At 38.8% G+C, this 26,880-nt stretch overlaps 1 protein-coding gene and 1 pseudogene across 4 annotated transcripts in view; both read right to left on the bottom strand.

The window, feature by feature from the left end:
* Positions 1 to 8,201: 8,201 nt before the first annotated feature.
* LOC129764754 (BAI1-associated protein 3) overlaps positions 8,202 to 26,880 on the bottom strand; it is a 285,766-nt gene continuing 267,087 nt past the window's right edge. For all 4 annotated transcript variants that reach the window (XM_055764208.1, XM_055764209.1, XM_055764211.1 and 1 more), the window contains 2 exons: positions 19,633 to 19,882; positions 8,202 to 19,576 (listed from right to left, as the gene is read on the bottom strand). In XM_055764208.1, coding sequence (XP_055620183.1) covers positions 19,485 to 19,576; positions 19,633 to 19,882 — 342 coding nt within the window. In that variant the 3' untranslated portion in view covers positions 8,202 to 19,484. The remainder of the gene's footprint in view (positions 19,577 to 19,632; positions 19,883 to 26,880) is intronic.
* On the bottom strand, positions 14,932 to 14,997 carry LOC129772207 (U4 spliceosomal RNA; annotated as a pseudogene).

Raw genomic sequence — 26,880 nt, 5'->3', positions numbered from 1 at the left:
CAAGAATGATTATAATGTCGAATTATTCCAATAGTTTACATGTTCGCATAGCAACCTTCTATGTCTACTTATTGTGTGTGATCATCCTCTGTTTGCTGTGTTTCGCAAACGTGCTTGCAGCCATGGGGCTGCTAACAAGAGCACTATTTTGACTTGGAAAAAATGATTTTCATTCATAATTTGAAATTTAAAATTGTGTTAATTTCTTCTGCAAACCAATATTGTCATGCCTACTCACCCATTTCGTAATACGAAGCACAATGCCGTCAACGCGGATAGCGCACCCGGGTAAATGTCTATGTACGTTGGCTGCCGACATTATAGTGTGAATCAAGACGGGTCTATGGTACTAGGTGAGGCCGTTTCGTCACTAAGTTGGTTAGGGGAGCGGTATATGAAAACAGTACGGAAGAAAGCAGAAGGGGAATTATTTGCTTGTAGCGTGAAAGAGACAGACTGATCACGAGCGAACTTCGACACTTCGACATTGTGTTTTGTTTACAAACAAAACACAGTAGACTTTCAAGATGGCTGAAGAGTGGTTTTCAGGGGTACGACTAAAACGTCAAATCCCTCATATTGCCAGTGTACCCAATATTGCTGCGGTTTACTGACATTTTGGTTCAATCAATTACTGTTGTGTACAACTCGGTGCGGTTATATAGTTATATAGTTATATAGCCACTATTCGGGCTCACTTTAAACTCTATGTTAAATGTGAAACCGGAATATGAAAATCGCTCATGCAGTTAGAATAAAGCAGCGCATTTTTCGATTTCAATCCTCGTAAATGATATGTTGATAAACAAATGACGCCATATTGATTTTGATTTTGGGTAGCCTATATTCAATTGATGTCTAACCCCTGGTGGTTTTAGCAAGTTGGCCCACCTTAGGATATACCACGATAGATAAAATACGGTACCGCAACTTATGAAAAAGGCCTTTCAGCCATCTTGGAATTTGTATGTAAACAATCTGCAATATTTAGCAATATGTTTTTTTGCTTCTTGTGTGTGGAATTGTTTTGGTGGCAATGAGAGCATTGAATAGTTGAAAGGTAAGTCTTTTACGGTTAAAGTTAGGTTTGTAATATACTCTATTTTATTATATGTTTCAGCTCAAGTGGATAAATCGACTCTCGGTGTCGGTCGGTGATGGAGATATTTTTCCCGCGTTTTGCAGTTAGAGACGTCGGGATTAATTCAAATAATCGAATATCTGAAATTTTAATCGAGTAATTTTGTATCAAATAATGAAAAATGTAAATATGAATACATCGAATAATAATTAAAGTAATCACGATTAATAAAAAAGGGAATATTTCTTTAAAAAAATACAATGCAAAATTTGTTTAACCGTCGTTGTTTAGTCGAAATTCATCGAATATGACTTTTTATTTTGATTCGTCGGACATTGTCCCGTAGATGGGCAGCTTCGCGCCCGAAACCGGTCGACACTTAAGATAATTTTTAAACCGTTTAATAGTAAAAACAATAAGTGTTTGTCTTGTCTCGCGTCGCGTCTTAGTGAATGTCATCGAATATGCTAAACCATTTACGGTTGAAGCATAAAAATGATTCCCTGCTGGTGGAGGATGTCGGGAAGAAGAATTCAGGGTCTGCAGGAGTAACATGCGGACTTGAAGAAATTGGTCTCAACTCCCGTTCTAAAATAGTAGTATTTAAACTCCGGGTGCCAAGGAAAATATACCACACTAGTGGTCAATGATTCTATAAATATACTTCTTTTGAACTATTAGATATAGGGAAATAGCAGAAAAATACACACATATCAGTAATTTCAACAACATTCGAAGAATAGGTAATTTTGAACCGAAAACATTTTATGTTGGTACAATAAAAATATTGTGCATCATTTTCATGGTGTGCTCTTTTTTCAATCGTCCTCAAAAAATCATGAAATGGCAAATTTATCAATACTCTGAAATACCATTTCATTCAAGAACCATTATGATGCACCATGTTTATTTCAAAATTATATTTAATGTAACTTTTAAAATTATGACATCATTTTTTTTATTATAAATGACTGTTCGTTTTGATTACAAGAAATAAATATTCGCTCGATTAATCAAATACTGAAAGACAATTAAAAATTTAAATTTAAAAATGACCTCACGATTAATCGAATAAACGAAAAATTTAGACATCTCTATTTGCAGTCAAATCCCTTTCCACAGTCCTCTGTATATTTATACCGTTTCCCCTCGCGCACTTATTGACGACACGGTCACACCTTTATTACACACATCTTGGGATATACTTCTAGGCGCCTTGGTGTAAATGGAACTGAACTTTATTTGACCCATGGAGCAAAATAAATCAGAGCGTGAAAAGGCGTAACATTAATACACTAGAGCAAAATATTCACAAATGTAGCTTCATATATAGGACGGGAGAATCTGCGCTCGAACTGGCTATGGGTCTCAAATGAACAAAGTGCTCGTTTTCAGTATGAAGTCCTTTTATTTGTTGCGAAAAATCTTCAGAAGCAAAACGAATCAGTATCGCCAGATATGTGTGCGCTGAAGCATCAGAAGCCAACTGAAGAGTGCATCTATTTTTTTGAACGAACGCCTAATAGACGACAAACGAATTGTTTAAGATAGCTGAGGGGCAGAGTGAGATTGCGTTAGAAATAAGGGAGCATAAATACAGATAAAGTAGCATCTTCATAAACAGTATTTTATGATGAAGCAGTTTCAAATATAGAGTTTATGTTGGAGCTCCGACTGAAAACACAAAAACACGATAACGACTTGGAACGAATTATTGATTTTGCAATAGTTTTAGATAAACTGGTTCATGTGTAGAAGCCACCAAACCTTTTTTAAGTTTGTTGTATCCGACGTAACCCCGTAATTCGACCCAACCAAGCCAATTGTATAGCGTTGTATACAATTCATCAATCACTCAGTAGTAATGTTAGTAGTAGTAATAACAATAAATTAATCGAAAACTGTGCCAATATGAATCAATGCACACAATTCGCCAGTTACGAGTCAGAAGGAACCAAGTCCGAATATTGTTCCTGGACCACCTTTACTGCCGTTCCACGCATAGTTGTCCCATCTTACTTTTTGAAAATTTTCCCTTTTCTTCATAAAACGATGTTTTATGAAGCCTAATCTTCCGGAGAAACACGAAAAAAACTTATTGTTTGTTCTCTGATTTAAAAAAAACAACAACCAACCTCAATTGTCCCATGTTGATATTCTAGGCTTAAATGTCCCACCATGTATTTTTGTAGATCCGTAATAAATTAATCGGTTCAAGTACAACTATTTTATGCACTCATTTCAAACTAATTAACTCTCAAACAAATTAAAAAAAAGTTCAACAGAACACGTCAGGCTAATTACAATGAGGTTTATATTTTGTAAAGGTGTTTCAGATCACTCCCTTCTTCACAAAATGATGTTGTCATGCATAATCTTTCGGAAAAACACAAAAAAAAACTTATTGTTCGTTCCCAGTATTTTAGAAGACTACATCAAGTTCAATCGTCCCATGTTGATATTCTAGGGATATCTGTCCCATCATAAATTTTCAAATCCGCAATCAAGATTGTTTGATTCAAGTGAGAGGATCTTTTCACATTTAATTAGACAATAGTTTGTAACTGGATTTATTCGGCAGATGTGAAAAGTGTTTGAATTCAGTGTATTTTAATTCGTATAGTAATAACTAATCTGATTAATTTAATAAACTTGTCGGTCACATGCGAAAGCATGTGCGGATTTCTTTTGTTCGTTCTATCTCTCTTATTCGAAAGCAGCTCGCGTTGTCGGTAGAGCTATGAGGGCAGGGCGGGTCTCCACCAATCGCTCCCGTCGGTTCAGGATACGTCTTGAAGGAAGCTGCTTCCACTTGTGGGGACTCGATGACTCCTTGGCGGTTATCCTCGCGGTCCACCCACGACCCCTTCCGGTTGGCTCGTTTGACTGCAGCGATCAACGGCTGCCTCTACTTAGTACACCAATTCCACTCGCGAAAGGCTCAATCCAGAAGAACTCGTCACTCGTCGCGTATCCACCATCAGGACTCTTCGCCCTGTCATGGCTGTCGTTTAGGGCTTTCGCCGAGGAGAGCCATTTCACAAATGACAGCTGATGTAGGGATAGGACTGTGAAGTTTGGTTTTAGGGAATAAAAGGATAAGGAAATGGATCGAGAACAGTGGGATTCAGCTTACCATCACCGTCATGATTACTTCCTCGTTATCCTCGTGGATTGTGTTCCTAGTGACAGGATACAACAGTCCAAGCAAGTGACGTGCTAATTATCACGTCACCGATTCTGCTCTCTCAGAATCATTACAAGTTTACTGCTTATAAGAAACCTGGTGTATTGCTAAACTGAAATGCTTAAAGATTCTGGTAGACAAATATGATAAAAACTTTGATTGTATTTTTCTTAGTTGCTGTTTTTGAAACATGGGACAACTATGTGTAGAACTGCAGTTTATTAGATGGGAATAAATGAATAACGCATACGCTTGTATGTAATTGTAAATACCAATATATTGCTATACATTTACACAATGGGTTTTTAAAGGCATAGAAATATAAATTGAAATAAAACGCAGATAAATAGTGTTGATTTTCTTGAATATGGCTTTTTTCGAAAAATAATTGCTATCGTTTTTATTTGAATATGATTTCTGGCATATAGTAATCTCGGTTCAATCGGAAAGTTCAGTTTTATATTACTTTTTTTTCTAACAGTGGGTCATATATCAGTGATAACGGGGTGAAAGTTGTCTTCCAATAGCTGTCTAAAGAGGCTAAAATGAATTGATATAATAAACTGATAATTTTTCTACTGAATTTTGGTTTGTTCAAGAGAATATAAATTTGCTCAATCTTTTTATTTAAAAAAGGTGTTTCCAGAATGCAGTTTTGAATAATTCTGAAACAATTAACACGCCCGGAAATATTTTGCTTGCACAATATCAGTGTCGATTCCAGCTCCCAAAAATGTTTATTGTAAAGGGTCATCCATTAGCGACTTGACAGTTTTGCGTCTTCGTGTGAACGAACCCTTGACAAATTAAATGATCTTTAGTCATTAGTCAAAACATTAGTCAAAATCTACATTTTCATCATGGTGAAGTACATGAACAAGTAAAGCTTAATAGTTATTTAAAATTATTATCAAAATTCGGAGTCGGTGGTTGAAATTTTGGTAGCGCTTATTCCAATTTTCGGCCATAATAATCGTCCCAGCCGGCAGCCTATGCATAGTTTATCGACCAAATGTGCCTTATTTCAAGCCGTCTTCTTCTTCTTGGATGGCACTAACGTTCCAGAGGAACTTTTGTCTTCTCAACGTAACATTACTTGCGTCATTTTTATTTGGTTGAGATTTCTATGCTGAATAACACGCCTTAAATGTACTCTGGAGTGGCAAGCTCTAGAATACGCGTGACCACAGTGCAAGCCGGTAGAATTTTCTTTGACGAAAAATCCCCCGGCCAGAACGGGAATTGAACCCGAACCCCCGGCATGATAGTGTGGGACGCTAACCACTCGGCCACGGGAACACATTTCAAAGCCATATCATTTTTCATTTTCTTTTTTCGTAACAATCTGTCCCAGTGATCAACGCGTTCCTAACAAAAAGTGCAATGTCGGTCCCTTAAGTACGCAAAGATGATCACAAAGTTCTAAAATTCCACCGAGAGTGCCGCTGGGTCTCGTTGGCGCGAAATCCATCACATGCCTTTTATTCAGAACTAGCTAACCCGACGAACTTCGTCCCGGACAAAATAGATTTTTTGATTTGAATAAAGGGTGTGTCACATCAAATTGCATCACGGAAAAAACGCTGTAGAAATTCGCCCAGTAGACCGATCCTTTTGAAAATTTTAGACAGTAAAATAAAAACTATTAAACAACTTTTGGCATTTTCTTTTTATTCATACTTCGAGCCCAAGCCCGTATGCTCGTACCTTTCTCTTTACCCCGTCCATAAGGTTCTGTACAACGTCAGGTTGTAGTTTTTTTTTTGAACAGAAATCCATTTTCTCTTGAAGTCCGCCTCCGATTTGACAACTTTTGGGTTCTTCCGGAGGGCCTGCTTCATAATCGCCCAATATTTCTCTATTGGGCGAAGCTCCGGCGTGTTGGGCGGGTTCATTTCCTTTGGCACGAAGGTGACCCCGTTGGCTTCGTACCACTCCAACACGTCCTTTGAATAGTGGCACGAAGCGAGATCCGGCCAGAAGATGGTCGGGCCCTCGTGCTGCTTCAATAGTGGTAGTAAGCGCTTCTGTAGGCACTCCTTAAGGTAAACCCGCCCGTTTACCGTGCCGGTCATCACGAAGGGGGCGCTCCGCTTTCCGCAAGAGCAGATCGCTTGCTACACCATGTACTTTTTGGCAAACTTGGATAGTTTCTGCTTGCGAATCTCCTCCGGAACGCTGAATTTGTCCTCTGCGGAGAAGAACAACAGGCCCGGCAGCTGACGAAAGTCCGCTTTGACGTAGGTTTCGTCGTCCATTACCAGGCAATGCGGCTTCGTCAGCATTTCGGTGTACAGCTTCCGGGCAGGCGTTTTCCCCACCATGTTTTGCCTTTCGTCGCGGTTAGGAGCCTTCTGAACCTTGTATGTACGCAGGCCCTCCCGCTGCTTGGTCCGCTGGACGAATGAACTTGACAAATTCAGCTTATTGGCGACATCCCGGACCGAACTTCTCGGATCACGTCTAAACTGCTTAACTACGCGCTTGTGATCCTTTTCACTGACGGAGCATCCATTTTTGCCGTTCTTCACCTTCCGGTCGATGGTTAGGTTCTCGAAGTATCGTTTTAGTACTCTGCTGACCGTGGATTGGACGATTCCCAGCATCTTACCGATGTCCCGATGTGACAACTCCGGATTCTCGAAATGAGTGCACAGGATTAATTCACGACGCTCTTTTTCGTTCGACGACATTTTTCTAAATTTACGAAAAATTTACAGTGAAGCATGGCCAACGTGATCTATACACTCTTATCTGATTATAAGCGAAAGCTGAAGATATAATTCCTAAGAATTAAATTTCTACAGCGTTTTTTCCGTGATGCAATTCGATGTGACACACCCTTTACTTTCAAACATCCACGTTTTCTTACTAAGTGAACGTTAGTGAGTCCAATCACTGAACTCTTCATTGATTGATTACCCTTTGACCCTTTATTTCCTTTTACTATAAATTGTCTAGTACTTCTACAAAAATTCGTCCTTATAATATAAACATATTTTCAGACACAATTCTCGTTCAAGATTCTTCAAGCATTTGGAAATAACATGTTTCTCCGTTGCATGGAATACATGTTTGATACAGAGAATATTACAAAATAAAGACAGCTCAAATCGGACCATTCCTTCCTCGGGTTTAGGGCACACCAATACATTTGGCCTTCCATTTTTGTTTATATAGATAGAAGATATAGGAATGCGTTATTCCGTCTGAAAATTCTTTTCCACTTACGAACAAAAATTAATTTCGTTAGCGCCAACATCAAATGGACTAACAACGCTTAGCTAATTGTAGAACATATGGGAATTAAATTTTCCGAGTTTTCCGATTTCTCTCTCCGCTATATTGATCTACGGGAAGAGACGAATACAACGAAATATTGATGACTCAAATTGAACCATTCCTTTCTCGGGTTTTGCGCTTACCAACACATTTGGCCTTCCATTTTTATTTATAGATATAAGATATGGAAATGCGTTATTTCGCCTGAAAATCCATTTCAACTTACGAACAAAGATCAATTTCGATAGCGCAAACATCGAATGGACTAACAACGCTTATTATGATGTAATTTTTGAACATGTGGGAATTCAATTTTCCGAATTTTCAGACCTTCCTTCAGGATTTTCCGAAAATTTTCCGATTTTTCTCTCCGCTATATTGATCTACGGGAAGAGACGAATACAACAAAATACAGGAGGCTAAAATCGGGCCATCCCTTCTTCGGGTTTTACGCTTACCAACAGATTTTGCCTTACATTTTTATTTATATAGATAACAATGATATAACGGTTTGCTGAAGAACTTGAATCCAATAGGCAGTAGAATTTTGTCGTATAGCTCCATGCTATTAATGCCTATAACTGTAAAATAAAACTCATAGCAATAAATGTTTGGTAGATGAACAAATATGTTTTTATTTATTATCTTCGAAAAAATATTTCCATTGTCCAATTTTTGGTATATTCTCAGTTGATTGTGCACAAGCACGTACCCTTAGATTTGTTGTAAGATTCGAATCATCGCGACACAACACCTTCTGATAGTTTTTTTTGTTGTTGCTCTTACTGTGCTGAAACGTTGATTTGTGTTTAGAACAGTTTTGATGTTTTAAGAATCATAATGAGCTACGACTATTCGACGATTTGAATGAAGCGAGTTCTGTAGCTGGGTATGGGTCCGATGGTTCTTGTATAGTTACATTGAATGCAGTATATTTGGTTTCGCTAAAACTTAATTCAAGTCTGTTGCGTAGTCCTTGTCTATGAATGCGTTACATAATATATTATACTTTTGTGGTACACTATTTTTCCTCTTGGTTTTTACAACGATAGTTACATTTGATTGGCATGTTTTTATGTTGGTTAAACGATATTTATCGGTTCATAAATGTTTAAGTTTCTAAAGTTTCTGTTTATCCTTATGAAACAACAAAACTTAACGGTATCGAAAGAAGTGGTTGTAATGAGAAGTTTCATCAAATCAACATTTATAAAGGCTCTGATTTCCATATGAATAAATATTTTTTTAAAACGCTTAAGTATGACATTGAATCTGTTGTCATACAGCACTACATGATTGTTGCTTCCCTAAGACATTGAACAGTTGTTTATATCTATTTACAAAATATATTGTTTCTGATTACTTGTTCTTTGGCTCACGTTTGTATTTTTGTAGTTTCAAAAATTGTTTTGCTAAAATACTGTGTGTATGTATGTATGTGTATATATAAAGTGTGTCAACACTTGCAAGTGTGTTGGTGAATGGTGCATACAAATAGTCAAGGCTACGGGTTGTGTACACAGTTTGTTTGTTTCTGGGGTATTCTCATTCTTGTACAACGACAATTACTTTGCACACATTCGCAATTTTTCCAACGCTTTGTTGTTGCTCCTCGGGGTGTTCTGGATTCGGGGAAAAAGGGGTGTTCAAGAGCTGGTGTACAAATTAAATTTGTATAAAAATCGAACGAAGCGAAATTGTTTCGTCTCTGCTCACTCCTAGGTACGTACCGAAAAAAATAGTGTTAGTTTGTAATTTCCTTTCTTATTTTGAGGTTTTTTTCTCTTCATTCAAGTATTGATTTTAAAGCTTTTTTCCTCATTTGACTATGGGGAACGTATATTACAAATGATTATGCTATTCTTGAAACAGGGTAGGAAACGAAGCTTGCTCTATTTGGGGTGGTTCTACTGTAACAGTATTTTAGTGTACTGAGGGGAATTTGGTTTGATAACATTTAAGCTCGACATTCACTCTATATAGTTTTACTACTGTTATGTATCAAGATCAGTCATAATTTACAGATGATTACGGATTTGTGGGTTTGTGTTCAAGCTACAGATGTTGTTGAAACAAGGAATAAAAACAAATAATCATAGTGATAATTATGGAGTTTTTGTAGAATAATATTTTTGCGCTTATATACACAAACACATGAATTACTTTTGACTTCAAGTAAATGAGAAAGAACTTGTGTTTAATTCGCTTTTTTTCAATAGGGTAAAATTATCTCTCCTAAGCGAGATCTGGTGACCGTCGAATACCAAGATGTCGAATCAATGAACGTATAAATATCGCCTCCACTTAAAAAGGTTTTCTGGGGAGTAAACGGAAGTTTTACATGTGCTGAAATGTTCCCACTGAAGTTTGTTCACAAGTATGCTGATAGCCGGTAGAGTACCTCCAGAAACGACATATCCAAGGCACCGTAAAGTATGGGAGTTGCAATGTTACGGTTTGGTGGCGTTTTCCATGGGCCGGACAGATAACTCTTTTAAGAATCGATAGGATTATGAATGCCAATTACTACACCACCATTCTGCGTGATAATCAGGTTCTAATATTTTCGAAGACGAAACAAGAAAATCGACTCTCCACACATCGCTTCGCCTCGAGCGGGACTACTTTTATAAATGTCCTCCTCTCTCTTGCTACTGAGTCACAACGAACGCATTCACCGTCAAACACTTCATGGTTCATTTCAACATGCCGTAGAGCAGATAGCGACGAAAATGCCCTAATAACTTTTGATTTATGTCGACAAAGAAACTACTGGAAGAAGCGAAAACTAATTTCCAACTGAAAATGAAGACCGATGGTTCCACAGCCTCTGACGATCCTCAGTTAAATATGGCTTTGCCGAGCCTTGGTGAAAATCACGATATTTCCTTGATGGGTTTTGAAAAATACACATAAAATAAAATCAAGTCGTTTTTCCATTCATATTGTATCGAACCCATAGAACTCAAGAACTTGTGGAGAATTGTCGATGTCCACATCGAAAAAACCGCAATCTGAAATAAGCATAACTACTTTAAGGCTCTTGAGAAAGACCGGGATGATCTTGATCTACAGTACTTGATAGTAGGGATTGTTAACCGGTTTTACTGTTACCGGTTTTACCGGTAATACCGGTCATTTTACGTTACCGAATTAACGGTAATTTTACAATCAATAACCGGTAATTTCGGTAAGTTTGGAAAAGCTAGCCCATGATTTAAATATCACTCAAGATAACTTTCCTCATATTGTTGATGTTTTGGGCATGAGAGAAGTCGCAGCACGACTGGTGTTAAAAGAGCTTAATTTTCTTTCATCGCAATCAAATGGCTGATGACTTGAACGATCTTGAACTATCAAATTCTGATCCCACGTTCATCCAACGCATAATTATTAGCGGTTTGGTCCCATGTAACTTTTCCCTATTTCTGAAACTAAAATTGTCCCTTCGTGGAACCCGTTCTGACACAACACTTATGGTTCTTACAAAATATAAAAAGGATGGTAAATTTACCTTTTCATTGGCCAAACCCGTCGTAAGCTTAAGGTACGTTTGAGGGAGCACAGAAACGGTGTGGAAAATAAGCTACCCAGCGAACCGAGTGTTGCTATCATGAAATTGACTGGGACAACGCGATACTCAAAAAGTGTGTCAGAAAAGCTTCCCATCTATATGCATCGGAATTCATGTTCGTTTACACTGCTGAGCCGCCGCTTATGAATAAGTTCAAAGCTCCGATTACATCGAATTATTCAACTTGACCAAACAAAACATCCAATGACATTATCGTTCCTGACGTGTACTATACCAGTACAAAGTTGTTTCTTTGCATTGTAATCAGTCGGATATCGTCCCGTAGATGAGCAGCATAGAGTCCGAAACCGGTCGACTGAAAAAGTAAATTTACCATCCTTTTTAAATTTTATAAGAACCATAAGTGTTGTTTCGGGTTCTGCGTGTTGTTTGTGTACAGCAGTTCCAAAATCTTACGTTATCACAGTATCTAAAAATGAGTGCCTTTTTGACAGCATTGAAAACGAATTCGCTGCGCGAAGATAATTCCTCAATACAGCTATAAAAAGTATTTCGATGACTGAATTGTTCGTTGGAATGTGTATTTAAGTGTAGTGTTTTTTTAAAGAGAGTAAAATCAAACTAATAGAAAAAGAGTGATGTGCAGTGAGTCAACAAGAGTAATCAGTTGCCGGCGCCGGTGATGTAGTGGCAAGAGTGACTTCTGTGCTCTCCTCTGCCTTTTTCAATGCCAATTTTTTGGAAGACGGTCCAGTCCCGGACCATTATTATGATGAAACTATCGATCGGATAACTGCGAAATGAAGCATTTTGAAGATGAAAATGAATACAGCGCATTTGTACTGAATCAAGCGTCTATGAGGATTTGTTTCTGCTTTGTGAATTGAAGGAAACGAATCTGAAGAATTGATGGACTAAAACGATTCAGTCGAAAACTAGTTCTTTGTTATAAAAATGACAAACCCTGTTCACGGTCGTTAAAAGTATGTTATACATGGTCTTTCATCGGTATATCTTCCAAAACTTTTTGCTTTGGATAATCGTCTTAAACTGATCGGAGTTTGACATTTTGAAACTATATTTGTGAACGAAAAATTTATTTGGAGCTACACCCAAAATTGATTTTGTCATCCCGATTTATTACATTAAATGAGCGTAAAAATGACAGAAAATGCCATGACTCACAAATACTGGTAAGCATTTGTATAATATATATGGTACGGTAATATAAGATTATTTAATACGAGCGAACGAAACAAAAGGCACGTTTCAAATAAGCACCCAGACCGAGATGGATATTCTCTTTCATGCTGGAAAGCGTTTTCTAAGAGTAAAATTAGAAAACAATATTCCCACTTCAATTTGTAATAAGATGTAATATTAACACGCTTCTGCGTAACAGCATCATTAGCTATATGGATAGCGTGGTCGTGTAAAACAGTATATCATTCCAGCCGGCCTTGGTTCGATCTCCGTTGATGCCGTTTGGACTTTTTTTGTGTGCAATCCCAAAAAAGACGAAAAAAGAAAAAAGAAAGAGATGTCTGCTTCCATACATACAAACATTTCAAAGTGTTGGGGGACATATGACATTATTTGCCTATTTGACGCTTCAAGGCTGGAAAGGACATGTTTTCTGTCGAAACTGAAATGCTTTCTGACAACGCTAGTTTGTGTGTAGGGGATATTTATTCTTAAGAAATCTTTTCTCCATCCTCACGGAGGAGAAAAGCCAACATCGTATGTCACGCCTATCGGAAGCCATCAGCGCGGAAAATTAACAATTTCAAGAATCGCGATCGCTATTAAACAGCCCCATAATTTATTCACTTATTTTTGGCATCGATAACTCTCGGAATCCGAGTTGACCCCGGCTGACCTGTGGTCACCGTCGCGGATAGTTGTCCTTTTTTTTCCTCGGTCTTCACGGTTCACCGTGACACTCCCACGGTGATTAAAATGCCATTTTGCGACGTTTGCATGTGGGACAAATCATGAATACGCTGCTATTTCTTCATGGTGCAGTTGTCACACTACGGAAATCGGTTTTTTTTACAAAAATGTTTACGTGTTGCTATTTGGCGTTAGAGATGCTGAATAAGTGCCATAAAATGGATTTCAGTTAGTACTTATGGTTTTTGGGTAGAGTTGTTTAGAAGTGTTTCAGATAAAACTAGATAATTACCGTAAAAATTTACTTTCAGCGCAAAAGCAAAAGAAACAAATTCGAACATTGCTTGGTGAATTGTTACAATGACAGTTTTTATTTCGTAATGCACTCACTGTCGAAACGAGCAACTCGGCTTCAAATACAGGGTAGTGCCCCTTTTATACATCAAAGCCGGGTTTAGACGTTATCAGTTACTCGGATGCTAGTAAACGTCATACGATCCGAAGAATTACGAACGAAATTTTACATTTGATTTGCATGTATTGGGCTACTCGCAGCCCAGCTACTTCAAAGTTTTTTTTTGTTTTTAAATGGATGAGTAGCCGGTTAACGGATGCAAGTCAAATGCCAAATTTCGTGGTGGCGCTCATTTCTTTCATCTCCTTCCCTCACCCTTCGCCCGGAAATCAATAGTTTTGCGAAACAGTGTGAAGAAAATGATCGTTTTCGAACAATAAGATCAACGAAGGAAAATATTAAGGAATTATCAACATCGAGTTACTATGCGGAAGAACTTGTTAATACCAAAAGAGTCCAAATTTCGCATGTGTTATAAATTTGTTCATGTTACGCTCGCGTATAATCAGAATTTTACTTCATATGCAAATGCACCTGCTATTTATATATTTATATTTGAAATTGTTCATCGGAACATATCGTTCATACATTTCACTTTAGTATTGAATTGTTATTTTTTTTCAAATGTATTCAAAGACTCGTGTCAGTGAAGCGCCACACAGTCTGAAAAGTGAAATGATCTATTTACGTGTGCTTTACTCTTCTCTCACAAACACTATTACCCCATTTTTACACGTGGTTTTACCTATACTACTACAATGGCTTCCTTCCACCTTCACCTTAACTGACAACATCTGATGTAATGATGTGATGTGAACAAAGTAGTGGAACAATATATGCCATATCGGTAAAATGTACTCGAAGAGGAAGTGACCAGTTTCCTTCTCGCGAAAAATGTCCAAAGCAGACTGCGGCGATTGTAGGATGCTATCTAGCTACTGTTTGCCACGTGAAGCGTCCTCTTCTTGTTGAACCATGTCAGCGGAAACCGGGTAGTGAACGACCAGGGTCGGCTGGTAAACTGGACTAAGTGTACCATCGGTACTTCGCGTACCTGCAGGCATAAAATAGACCCCATTCGCGGTCCTTAGTTTCTTGTTTAGTAATTCCTATCCACAGTAAAGATCGGGTACCAACCCCGGTAGGATCTTGATCGTATGCTGACAGGGAAGGGCGTCTGTTCAGAAAAATTCACAAAGAAATTCGAGACTGGACAATCGGACTAGACCCACGCAAAGAACACGGACTAGAGATTGGAAACTCGGAACATGGACCTGCAAGTCTCTCAATTTACCTGCCTTACCTTTATTCTTACGGAAATATTGAAAGCCCGTAATTTCAACATCGTAGCGCTGCAGTAGGTGAGCTGGAAAGGTTCGATGGTGCGATCGTTCCAAGGTAGGTATACCATAGACCAGAGCTGCGGCAACACACACGAGCTGGGGTGATTGGCTGGTGGCCGATCAACGAAAGAATGTGTAGACTGAGGATGCGAGCCTACTTCTTCAATATCAGCATTATTAACGTCCACAGCCCTCATCTAACTAGCACCGATGACGACAAGGAAGAATTCTACGCGCAGCTAGAGTGTGAATACGATCAACTAGCAATAATCGCCCCTCGGTAAAACCTCATTGGTTACGATATCGCCACTGTGCAAAGCTGTGAATACGATCGCTACCCAAAACACGACATCGAAATCGCCATTGGTGATTTGAACGCTCAGGTCGGCCAAGAGGAAGAGTTCAGACCGGTAATTGGTAGGTTCGGTGCCCAATCTGCGAACCAACGAAAACGGTCTAAAACTTTTTGACTCCGCTGCCTCCAATAACATGGTCATAAGTTGTAATAATATTTTATTTTCGAGCTTCCCTACATTTTGTGTCTCCCTAATCACCATGCATTGCTATAGGGATATATTTTGTTAAGTTAGAGAGAGCTGCGTCACTCGTCATCATCCATTGTAATTCGTACCGTTGGAGCGTATAGACGCAAATGAAATAACTTTGTTACACACTTTAAACATACGTAGCACCTTCTGCCAGCACAGCCTCCAATACTGATACACCTGGAGATCATCACAACAAACAGAAACGCAAATTGACTACGTTTTGATCGATGGTCGGCACTTCTCGGATATTCTCGACGTCAGAACCTATCGTGGCGCTAACATCGATTCAGATCACTACCTGGTGATGGTCAAACTGCGTTCTAAACTTTCAGTCGTCAATAACATGAGACACCAGCGCTCACCGCGGTACCACCTACGACGACTACAGGAGCCGAACGAACTGGATGCTGCACCCCTCGATGAATGCTAGAACGCCTTGAAAGCAGCAATTAGCAGCACAGCAGAGACCGTTATCAGGTATGAACAACGAGGACAACTGAATGAATGGTTTGACGACGAGTGCCGAGCGCTCCTGAACGAGAAGGATGCAGCACGCACAGCCATGCTGCAACGAGCGACTCGACAAAACGTTTCAGTCTGTATCGTTACTGAAGCGAAGGCAGCAAGCACATCTTTTTCAGGAAAAAAGCGCCGCCATGAAGAGAAAGAGTGTGAGCAGATAGCGCTGCTTTATCGTTCTCGAGAATCGTTGAAGTTCTTCAAGAAACTAAACGCCTCGCACAAAGGCTTTGTGCCGCGGGCCGGAATGTGCAGGAACAAGGAAGAAGGCATCTTGACGACGGAACGCGAGGTGATCGAAAGGTGGAGGCAGTGCTACGATGAACACCTGAGCACAAAACAACACAGAACACAGAATCACAAAGCAGCTGGTAAGAATGGCCTCATAGTGGTGCTTTTCAAGGTGGGTCCGAGAAAACTTGTAGAGTGTATGCACCGGTTGATAGTCAGGATCTGGGACACAGATCTATAAAAAAGGTGACAAGCTGGATTGTGGGAACTATCGTGCCATCACAATCCTGAATGGTACCTACAAAATTCTGTCTCAGATCCTCTTTTTTTATTTATAAACATTATCTTTTCAATGTTATCTGATCTACTACATCTTTCACTGCAAACTTTTTCTGCTTTCGGAAAAACTCGCTCACGTGGTACTGAAGACGCCGGAATACATAATATTTTCAAGAAAAATGGTGGAGCCGGAGATGTAGATTCAACCAATCAACCAAAGCAAAAGGTCACTAATTCTCAGCCAATGTGGTTCCACTAAATATTTATCTACAATAGATATTGCAGCAGCTTTTGGATCATTTGAGGATCGAAGATTGTCAACCAATGCATCAAACTCCTCCCATACAGATGACCGCGCTTCATCACAAACGATTTGTGGTAGTTTCGTAGGGGTGTATTCTATGGATGTCATTTTTAGCGTCCTTATCAAAGACTGGTGTGCATGGTTGTACTTTCTGTTATCCCCAAAACCATGCTGCTTGAAGCGAGGATCTAGCAGTATCGGTTAGGCTACTAGTTCGTCTGACTCGAGATATGTAAATCGCTTTACCAGCTCCGGAATCAATTCATTACAGAGCTTTTTTATAATCACTAGAACTGATTTCTCTTGATCCATATAATGTCGATCATGTCGAATTATATGTCGGAAGAGTATAGCAGTTTTCCGATAACGACACAGTTTTCTCCCAGTTTTATATCCCAAATATTTTTAAAATGTTTCGAATGGAATGTTCTTAAGATTAACTATATTATATTAGTCAAATCATTTCATTCGTGAGCGCTCACTCATTTCTTGTCGGAATCATTTGAGACTCACAGGGAACTTCGACAATTCGATCTTCATCATGCGGGGCACGATTCTCAATAAGTCTAGTCAGTTTATCCGCTTCGCCGACGACGTGGACATAATCGGAAGAACACATGCAACGGTAGCCGACTTGTATATCCGACTGAAACACGAAGCAGGGTTGATTGGGTTTGGGATCAATGCATCTAAGACTAAATACATGCTAGCAGGAGGGACTGATCGCAACAGAATTCTTCTTGGTAGTAGTGTTGTGTTCGATGGCGACGAGCTCGAGGTGGTAGAGAAATTTGTCTACCTTGGCTCGTTGATAACAACTGACAACAACAACAGTCGTGAAATTCGAATACGCATAGTCAATGGAAGTCGTGCCTACTATGGGCTCCGCAAATCCTTGAGGTCCAACAAACTCCGACCCCGTAGGAAGTGTACCATGTACAAATCTCTAATTCGACCAGTGGTTCTGGGCACCGGTGGACCGGGCACGAAGCATGGACGATGCTTGAAGAGGACTCACAAGTGCTTGGTGTTTTCGAACGCCGACTGCTCAGAACACGGTGGTGTACAGAAGAACAAAGTATGGAGAAGGAGACTGAACCACGAACTGGCGCAACTCTGAGGCGAACCCAGCATCCAGAAAATCGCCAAGGCAGGACGAGGGCGATGGGCAGAGCATTTGCAAGATTGCCGGACAGCAGCCCCGCAACGGTGGTGAATCCGGTAAGAACAAGAAGGAGACGAGCCCAGCGAACGAGGTGGTTGGACCAGGTGGAGCAGGACTTGGCAAGAATCGGTGCAGCCGGGAGTTGGAGAACGGCAGCCATGGATTGGGTTTATTGACGAAAAGTTGTGAATCAGATCTAATCTATCAATGGGATGTTGAATCATTATAAAAACAGGAGGCTAAATTGATCAAAACTGTGCAAAATCTTTATGATACTGCGTTGGAGTACATTGAAAAACGGCTAGTCTAGGAAAAAATTAACAGTATTATATTAAAGTCCATTCCGGAATTGCGAGAGATTCAAAGGGACATTAGTATAAAAAACTTCCTGTTCATATGGATTACAGGAATTATAATTAATGATATAAAAAGATGGAACATATAATCCGTGCCAGTTGCGAACCTGTATTTTCGGCAAACTCAAGGAATTCGTGAAGCTTACTGATCATATTTTGTGTTTGACTGATAGTATCGCATTGGTGGAAAGATTTTTCTACAATGAAATGCACCCAAAGGATGAAGTGACCAGTTTACTTCTCGTCCAAAGTCCAAAAGTCCAAAGCAAACTACGGCGTTTAGACCATGTTCACGGTAAGTAAGATCCATCCGGAAGCTGGTTAAAGAAGCGAATATCCCGGATAAAAAACCGCGTTACTTACGCACAAAAAAAAATTGTAATTGAACCTATTGTCACAATGTAAATCACGGCGAGAAAGTAAAGTTACGCACTCATTGTATGTGTATGTATAAATGTGTGTTCCGCTAGTTGTACACAAATGTTTATGATTATATAGTATTATATGTTCCTATTCCTTTAAACAAATCCTTATTTTACAAGCGGAACAATCGGCCACAGCTGGGCGCGATCATTCCTTGATTTTGCGTTTGTTTAAGTTTTTTATTCATTCATAAGAAAATATCTGCAGTTTGTTCGAGAAAATTTACAGCTTAAAAGTTAACGTTTGTGTCTGTGTGTGTTTGTGTCGATTTTGTTCCTTAGAGAGAGTAGCCGCCTAAAAATATGCTTAAGTTTTGAAGACTTTGGTTGTTTCACTACCTCGATAATAGTTCCTATAAGTACAAACTTATGTATAACATCTCTTAAGTTTACCTCTTTTATACACTGTTCCAAATATACAGGGTTGGATTAGTTTACAATTGATTTAGTTAGTTAAACTTAACAGTAGTTTACGCTGTTTTGAAGTTATTCAAATGAGCGTCATATAAAAATATGCTCTTTGGTAGAAAATTAAATGATAGTGGGTTGTTCGTGCTTCTTAGTAGTAGGGATGTGAGTCTTATACTTCTGGCTAGGATTGACTACGCTCTTTCTATCTTATATAGCTTTGTCTACTCGCTACGGTATGTGGTTCAGATGGAGATGACATGCAAAGAGATTTACACAGATGTCAGTATATTCATAGTGAAGGCAATGTTACGTGTGTAAGAAGATTCTCTAAAGGTATGTCTTTCACAAACTTAGCGCTGTCATCAAAAAAGTTTCGCTTCAGTCCTGTTCTGTAGGTAAAACGACTGTGCAAATTAGACCTTAAATTTGTAAAAAATTGCGAGAGAGTTCGCCTAGTTTACAACATTCTTTGGTTATTATTGATTTGTTCGTTTCCTTCTTATCGTTATAGCGTATAAGTTTGCGTGATTGACAAGTTAGCTTGTTTCGTTTATTTTTCCCCTTTCCGGAAATTCAATCCACTACGCGAGCCTTCTGCTTTCTCAGAAATTCCATAGCGTTTTTATCATTGACACGTCCCTCGAGAATCAGTAGAATTGGATGACCTTGAGAATATTGATAATTTAGGATGAGAAATTATCGTGAAACAGACAATACTTACTTTTATCCTTCATTTCCAACAACGGCAGATCCATTTGCGTCACACAGTCAAAGTTTTCGATATTCATGTTAAAATTGCTCGCGACGCCGGGAATATTGGCCAGCGAAAGGAACGCTTCGCCGGCGAAATCATTTGCCGTCAGCACATCATGGTCCATAACCGTGAACACAATCATCGAAGCCTCCGCCTGACACTGTTCCTGCGTTACCGAGAACTCGAAGCATTCGTCAAATACAGGATTGAGCGTTTTCTGAAATTAAAATAAAAGTGTAGAAAGTAAAACAATGAGATGTAAATATTAGTCTATGCGGAGCAATCAAATTTATTCGATTCCATGATTCCATGAACTCTTAAATCCGATTCAACATCACAAAAAAAAAACAAACATTGTTCATTCCGGTGGAATGGATATTTTCGCGCGTACTGTCCAACAAATATCCTGAATGGCATAAAACTTCCGGTGGAAAATTGTAATTGGAGTTTCAATTCACGACAGATTAGGCATCGTGAATGGCGCTACCGTATCACCCGTTCGTTGGGCTCTGGGTGAAGAGCGAATTTGATGCGATTAGAGTTTCAGAAAGTATCAGTATAGCTGTCGACACAGGTTATGCATTTAGCCGGATAGCGTGCGAGGGTGAATTGGCTAGTATTTAGCAGTAAATTAAAATCGCAAATATCCCAATCTAGTGTTGCTGCCAGAGGACGATATGAACCGGCAGCGTCAGTCAATTATTCCGGTGCAATGTAGCAGTTTAAATAAGTTTTGAAAACACGAATGAATTCCGCAGGAAATGGGGAAACCAAATTTGTCTGATTGCTTCTGGGCAGATAGAAAGAATGGGGGAGAGAATGAGAGCATAATGAGCACAACAATATGATAATACTCAACAGGTCCTGCTAAGTTTTATTGTTGCGGAAAAGTGTCACGTCCGGCCCATTATTTGGTTTTTGTTATCATCTGTGTGATTTTACGTGCCTCGAGAGTTGCTTGGGGGACGAATGTGAGTTGGAATAAATTACGTGTTTAGAATGAAAATTATACTTTTGTCGCCGATGAAACATTAATTGTATGGTTATTATAGCAAAAAAATATATTAGGTCTACCGAAAGATTCTGTCCCGTTTTTTAATGAAGCTGATAATGTAAGTTTCAATATTGATTCAGCTTAACAATTATTTCAGGGCAAATTCGGATACTAAAATAAGTATGAAAATAATCGAGCTAGGTTCCAACGCTATCTGAGAAAAAATGAAAGACCGAGTCATCACACATATGAATAATAATGATGCAAAACTTTTCAAAATTTGAATGATTTTAAAATTTTACTGGGTTGAAAATGGGAGAAGTCTCGCAATCATCTGTCAAAAGCAAAGACATATCAGTTGAGGGCTAATTTAGGAGGTTTCAAGGCACAATCTGTATCAGAGATTTAACGCGAAGCAAAATTTGATGGTGAAGACGTTCTCTGGAAGTTATCTTCGCATCTAACTTTCGGACAGTTGTACCATCTTATCCTGTAGGAGCCTTGAACCACTGCGACCATTATTTTGATCTATTGGTAGTCTACAAGTAGTTTGTAGTGCACTCCAGTTTGCTAAGTATGCAGTGTCAGTTCGTTCCATCACTCAGGGAATAAGTGATAGTCGCACCAGGACTTTGCATATCCCCCCCCCCACGAAGGTATGAATTCCTTTATGAAGTTCCTTACCGTTTTTTGGTTCAGCAGACCATACATCGTTAGGCATGAAAAGCTCTTTCCAAGAATCCATTGTCTTCGCTGAATTATAGTACTGCATTGATACAGTAAATGTTCCAAAGTTTCAGTTTCGAAATTGCAGAAACGAAAGTGATAATCTGTTTTTCGGTTTTTTTTCAGGTGATACCTGCTCGGACAGTGTCTAGTCAGTAGACCGGTTAATGTACTCAAACCTGCCTTATTCAAGCTGAATAGGCTGCGTGTTATTCTGTTACGAGATGTAATGAATAATTTGGATTGTTTTTGTGGTAATAGAGCCCTCCAGTTTGCTTCAATCATCGATAATAACCTTTATTCTGACTCTTTTCAATATTTTGTAGATGTACTGGTGAGAACAGTTGAACTTTTTTGCGGCATCCCGTTGGCTCAGCCAATTCTTGTTGGTGAAGGCACGAGAAAGAGAAAGGAGTCCTTTTGTGTCCATAATTTTGACTGGTCCTCCACTACCTTGCTTGCGAGTAGTTGTTGGGGATCTTAGGACATGGTAAACAATCGAAGAAGCAACATTTAAAATGTTTTTTTTATCCCTTTTGTTTATTTTAGGCTCATTAGCATTTTAGCTGTAACAGAGCCGAATTTTAATCGTGCACATTGGGGTCAAATGTCTAATTTCAAAAACCGACCATGTAAATTTTGTTTATTGGCCCAAAAAAATGACCTGTGCAAAGTTTCAGCTCAATCGGTCATGATTTAGGGGTGCCTCAAAGCGCTCAAAATTTTTATTTTTTGATCCTCGAAAATCTTCCAGTGGAATTCGGAAAATCGAATTTTTTTTTTCGATGCCAAATGACTTAAAAATGCATGAAACGTCGAGATCTGGTGTCATCTCGAATAAAAAATTTTTTTGCCGAAAATCGACCTTTTGGGACTGAAGGTGTGGAAAAAAATGATTATCGAATTTAAAGAACCGACCATGTACATTTTGTCTATTGGTCCAAAAAAATGACCTGTGCAAAATTTTAGCTCAATCGTACATTATTTAGGGGTGTCTCAAAGCACTCAAATTTTTAATTTTTTCATCCTCGAAAATCTTCCAAGGGGAGTAAAGGAAATTTAGAAAATCGATTTTTTTTCGACTTAAAAATACATGAAACGTTGAGATCTGGTGTTATCTCGAAAAAAAAAAATTGGCCGAAAATCAACTTTTTGGAACTTAGCCTAAGTGGCCAAACAATCAAAACTGGACCAATAAACAAAATGTACATGGTCGGTTTTCGAAATTCGATGATGATTATTTTTTCCATAATCTATAATTAGTACATTACACAGTTTTAGAGATGGTCAAAACAGTTCATTTTGATGAACGGTTCACTCACTGACCGTTCATCTAAGTGTACCAGTTCTTTTGAACCGTTCTTTCGCTCTTTCGTTCAGCGGTATTAAAAACAACATAGAATGTTAGCTGGAACATAACATCAATGGACAGCTATTCATTGATATCGTTGGATTGGATAGGAGATTTTTTGATTCATGTGGGATTTATATTTTTGGAATTTAGTGGGGAAAGATAAGGTGCTTCTTCTTTAAATTCGCAAACTGTATGTGAAAATATGTTTATCGACCGATAATAGTACGTGTAATAATTTGATTCGCACAAAATATGTGCAATTTTACATATTTTCTGTTACGAAAAAACACAGGTTCCATGTAAGATCATGTTTCATGATGGTACATTTAGAGAAAAAAATCCAGCAGTTGTTTTTTTTTTAATTTTTATGAACGATCAATCATACAAACAATCACGTACACGAAATAGGTCAACTTGCCCTCACTAAAAGATTTTATGTTTACCTAATTCATGAATCGTCCCAGCTTCACCCACATTTTTTTTCTGATTATCAGGAAGTATATGAATGCTATGCGGAATGCCTTTAAACCTACGAAAATCTAAATAAGTTTTCAACCCACAATTGAATATACACCAACAAAATGAACCCTGCGCTACATGTTATATACTCGTAAATGAAAATACCGTTTTATTTTTCTTACAGGCGTTCTCGTTATATTTATCCATTCCGTCCAGCGCAAATCAGTTCAGCTGCACTCGTTCGTTCGCAAACAGTTCGCCCGCAAACAAACAGTTCTTTCTCATACAGTTCACTCGCAAACAGTTCGTTCACAAACAGTTCACTCTCAATCAGTTAGTTAGTTCTCAAACAGTTCTTTTCCATACAGTTCACTCACAAACAGTTCATTCTTAATCAGTTCGCTCTCAAACAGATCACTCGCAAACCGTTCTTTCGGAATCAGTTCGTGGGGAGAACTACCGTTCTTTGAAAAGAACGACCGTTCGTTCACTCTTTTTGGTGAACTAGTTCATTCGTACCGCTCGTGAACGGTTTGCCCACCTCTACACAGTTGCCATTTTTCGGCGTTAGAGTATTCCCTTCTATACCATTGCATATGGTACACATTCACAAAGTAGCCGTTTAGGCGTAAGAGTTTTCCTTCTGTTCTTCCATTATCCAGTAAGAAAGGACAGTGGAGACAGTTGATATGATCATTGTTGAGTTATTTATAGAACAGCAGCCCGATGTGTCTTGCAGAGCAGAGCAGTTTTTGAACTCACGAGTTTTTGAACTCACGATCGATCGCTTACTGAGCGAACGCGCAACCAATGTGGCTACGAAGACCCCCTATTTAAAATGGTTTATCGTATACTTTTTGTAGAGATTTCTGTGCAGTCCGTAGAACTGTACAACGCTCTCACGTTCTCTCGACCTAAATGTCAAAGTTTGGAGTAAACATACCGTGTAATACATAGTAGATCAAAACCCGGAGAAGGATATGTCTAGATTAATCAAAATTTGGTTCAAGGTGAGTTTTCTACCGAACAGTATATCCAATGGCGTCAAATCATTTAAAGCTGGGAAAATTTCAGATTAAAGAACCTTGAAGTCTTGAAACTGGGACAGGATGTTCAGTTGTAGCTAAGGGGGTGTCAACAAGTTGTATTCCTAACGGTTCGGAAGGCTTTGGGGAGTAAGTGGTCTTCAGGTCAGTTCCGACATCCCGACAGTACTTGCTCTTCATTTTGGGCTGGGGTTGTTATTTTGGCGAGACAGGGGGTTTTGCAGTTCCCCAAACCACCTATGAGACCAATATGCACAGAAAGATTCACAACGAAATACGGTGAGACCCATCTAGCGACTAGAAATCCGGGACATGGATTTATTAGTATCTCTATTTTCTTGCAAGTAACAGAATTCTTTAGGAGCTCAATGCTCATGTCTGCCAGGCGAGTATGTTCAGACCGTTAATTGGGAAATGCTTCGTTCGAATCGTGTGAAGCTGACAATTAATGGTATTGTAGTATTTCGTGTTCTTCTTCTTTCAATTTCAATATTTTTTTAACAAAAAGTGGCATGTCCTGAAGAGAATTCCGTTAATAACCGACGAATCAACTAATATGGCTTAACACTCACTTGCTTCTCTGCTTCCTAGAAAATGGCCGTACGAAACAACTTCTTCAAACACACCCTTTGATGTTGCGAGATTCAGTGATCACTAGAACTCAAATCAATTACTAGAACTCAATCGAACTTGTTGCTGATGCTGATATAGATCCTTAGATGAATGCCAGAATATATAAAATTGCAACGAATGCAACAAACAACTTCGAACATTCACAGAACAATGTTAGGGCATCAACATTTCCATCAAAGCTATCGACGTAATTTAATTGGTTTTGGATTCAATCAATTAACGTTTATGACGTCCAGTCCGCTCTGAATATTATTTTGGAATCGTCGGAATGTATATCTGTTGATACCGTTTGGAGAAACTGTATCGAAGGGTCCGAAAAAAAGTTCTTACATTTGTCCAATGATCTTACGTTTCATGCAACGATTAATCGTACAATGGCTCTCCATTCGCTGACGACAACAACGATCCGGTTCGATGGTGAATTTGTCTTTAAATCTGCATATTTGCTTCTAATTATGAAATTGGTAGTTGAATCCATGTATAGATTTATTTGAAAGGAAATTATTACCACATTCATCGTTAGTTTGACTTTGCCACCTGCACTACACAATCCTAGTATCTACGAATGTGACTTAAGTAAAGAAAGTGTTCAATCGCAGAAAACTTCTGCTACTGACGAATGAACTTTGTAGTTTAAAGCCTCTATGGTAGAAAAACTCAATCAATCAGTTCACGACGACGCCTAGAGAATACGAAATGCCGTCAACAACGGACTGCGCCAAGAATTTTTTAATTTTCCTTCAGATTTTGACCACAATGGACCACAATGATAGGCGCAGAAAAAAAATCCACCCCCATTTCAAATCAAAAGTGCTCCAATATTGAAAGTTTTTTCAGACTATTCGGTGTTCCAGGCAATGCTATGTAAGAGTAGGTAATTAGCAGACCATTTTGCATTTTCAGTATCGTTGATGCAATTTTAAGACCTTTGGCATCAATTTTTTTTAAAACCCCGATTTCCGCTGATTTTTCGATTTTCAAAAAACTCAAATTTTAACGTCTGCGACACCAGTAAATGAAGTCCGAATGAGCTAATATTTTGCATAGGGTATATTATTGTGCAAATGAACATTTCGTAGCAAGTTCCGAATGAAACTATTCTTATTGGCACCCTAAGCCATACTTTTCGTTTCGCATGCCGAAGTCCCTGAGTGCCGATTTTTGACACGACGTGACGATTTTTTTCGAGATGACACTAGATCTCGTTTCATGCAATTTTAAGACATTTGGTATCAAAATTTTTTTTCGAAAACCCCGATCTCCTTTACTCCCCCCTTGGGTGATTTTTCGATTTTCAAAAAAATTCAAACTTTGACCGCTTTGCGCCACTCTCTCTTAAGTCCGATTGAGCTGAAATTTGGCATTTAATGAAATTTAATCATCCGAATGGTCGTTCGAGGGTTTTCCTTTACATCCCGCATGATTAGCATGTCCTCTCTTGTATCAGTCTTACGTTTCGGCCCTCTTCCTGGTCAATCGGCCACGCTGCCGAGCATCTGATGCATCCGAATGACCAGTTAGACCACACCACGGCTTACCCCATACTCCCCAGCAATGTTCAGATGTAAACAAACAGCTGTCAAAACCAAGAGGTGCAGCGATGAACAAAACACTGTGAAACAATTTTACGCAAGTGGATTTTTTATGCCATACCCTAAAAATGCCCATTTATGATCGAAAGTCATTTTTTGTTTTTCTAAAAAATAAATCAACCATACTGAAATGGCAAAATGGTCTACTAATTCCGAATATCGAAAAGTTTGAAAAAACGTTTAATATTGGAACACTTTGATTTCGAATGGGTTCTTTTTTTTACATCACATCGGGTTTTTAGAAAAAAATCCGTAGTACGATAGGACATTTTTATAGTGAAAGAAAATATTAGCGTAATCCGTAAAAAATGCTAACAAAATCCTATCGATGGAAGGTCCAAGAAAAAGGAATCCATGCGTTACTACGCTCGAGCAATTTAGTATGATGCTTATAGCTTCATGCTTATTATT

Source organism: Toxorhynchites rutilus, chromosome 2, assembly GCF_029784135.1.
Source record: "Toxorhynchites rutilus septentrionalis strain SRP chromosome 2, ASM2978413v1, whole genome shotgun sequence".
Classification (NCBI taxonomy): domain Eukaryota; kingdom Metazoa; phylum Arthropoda; class Insecta; order Diptera; family Culicidae; genus Toxorhynchites; species Toxorhynchites rutilus.
Note: the sequence above shows the minus strand (reverse complement) of the source record. Positions and strands in the feature narration are given on the sequence as shown.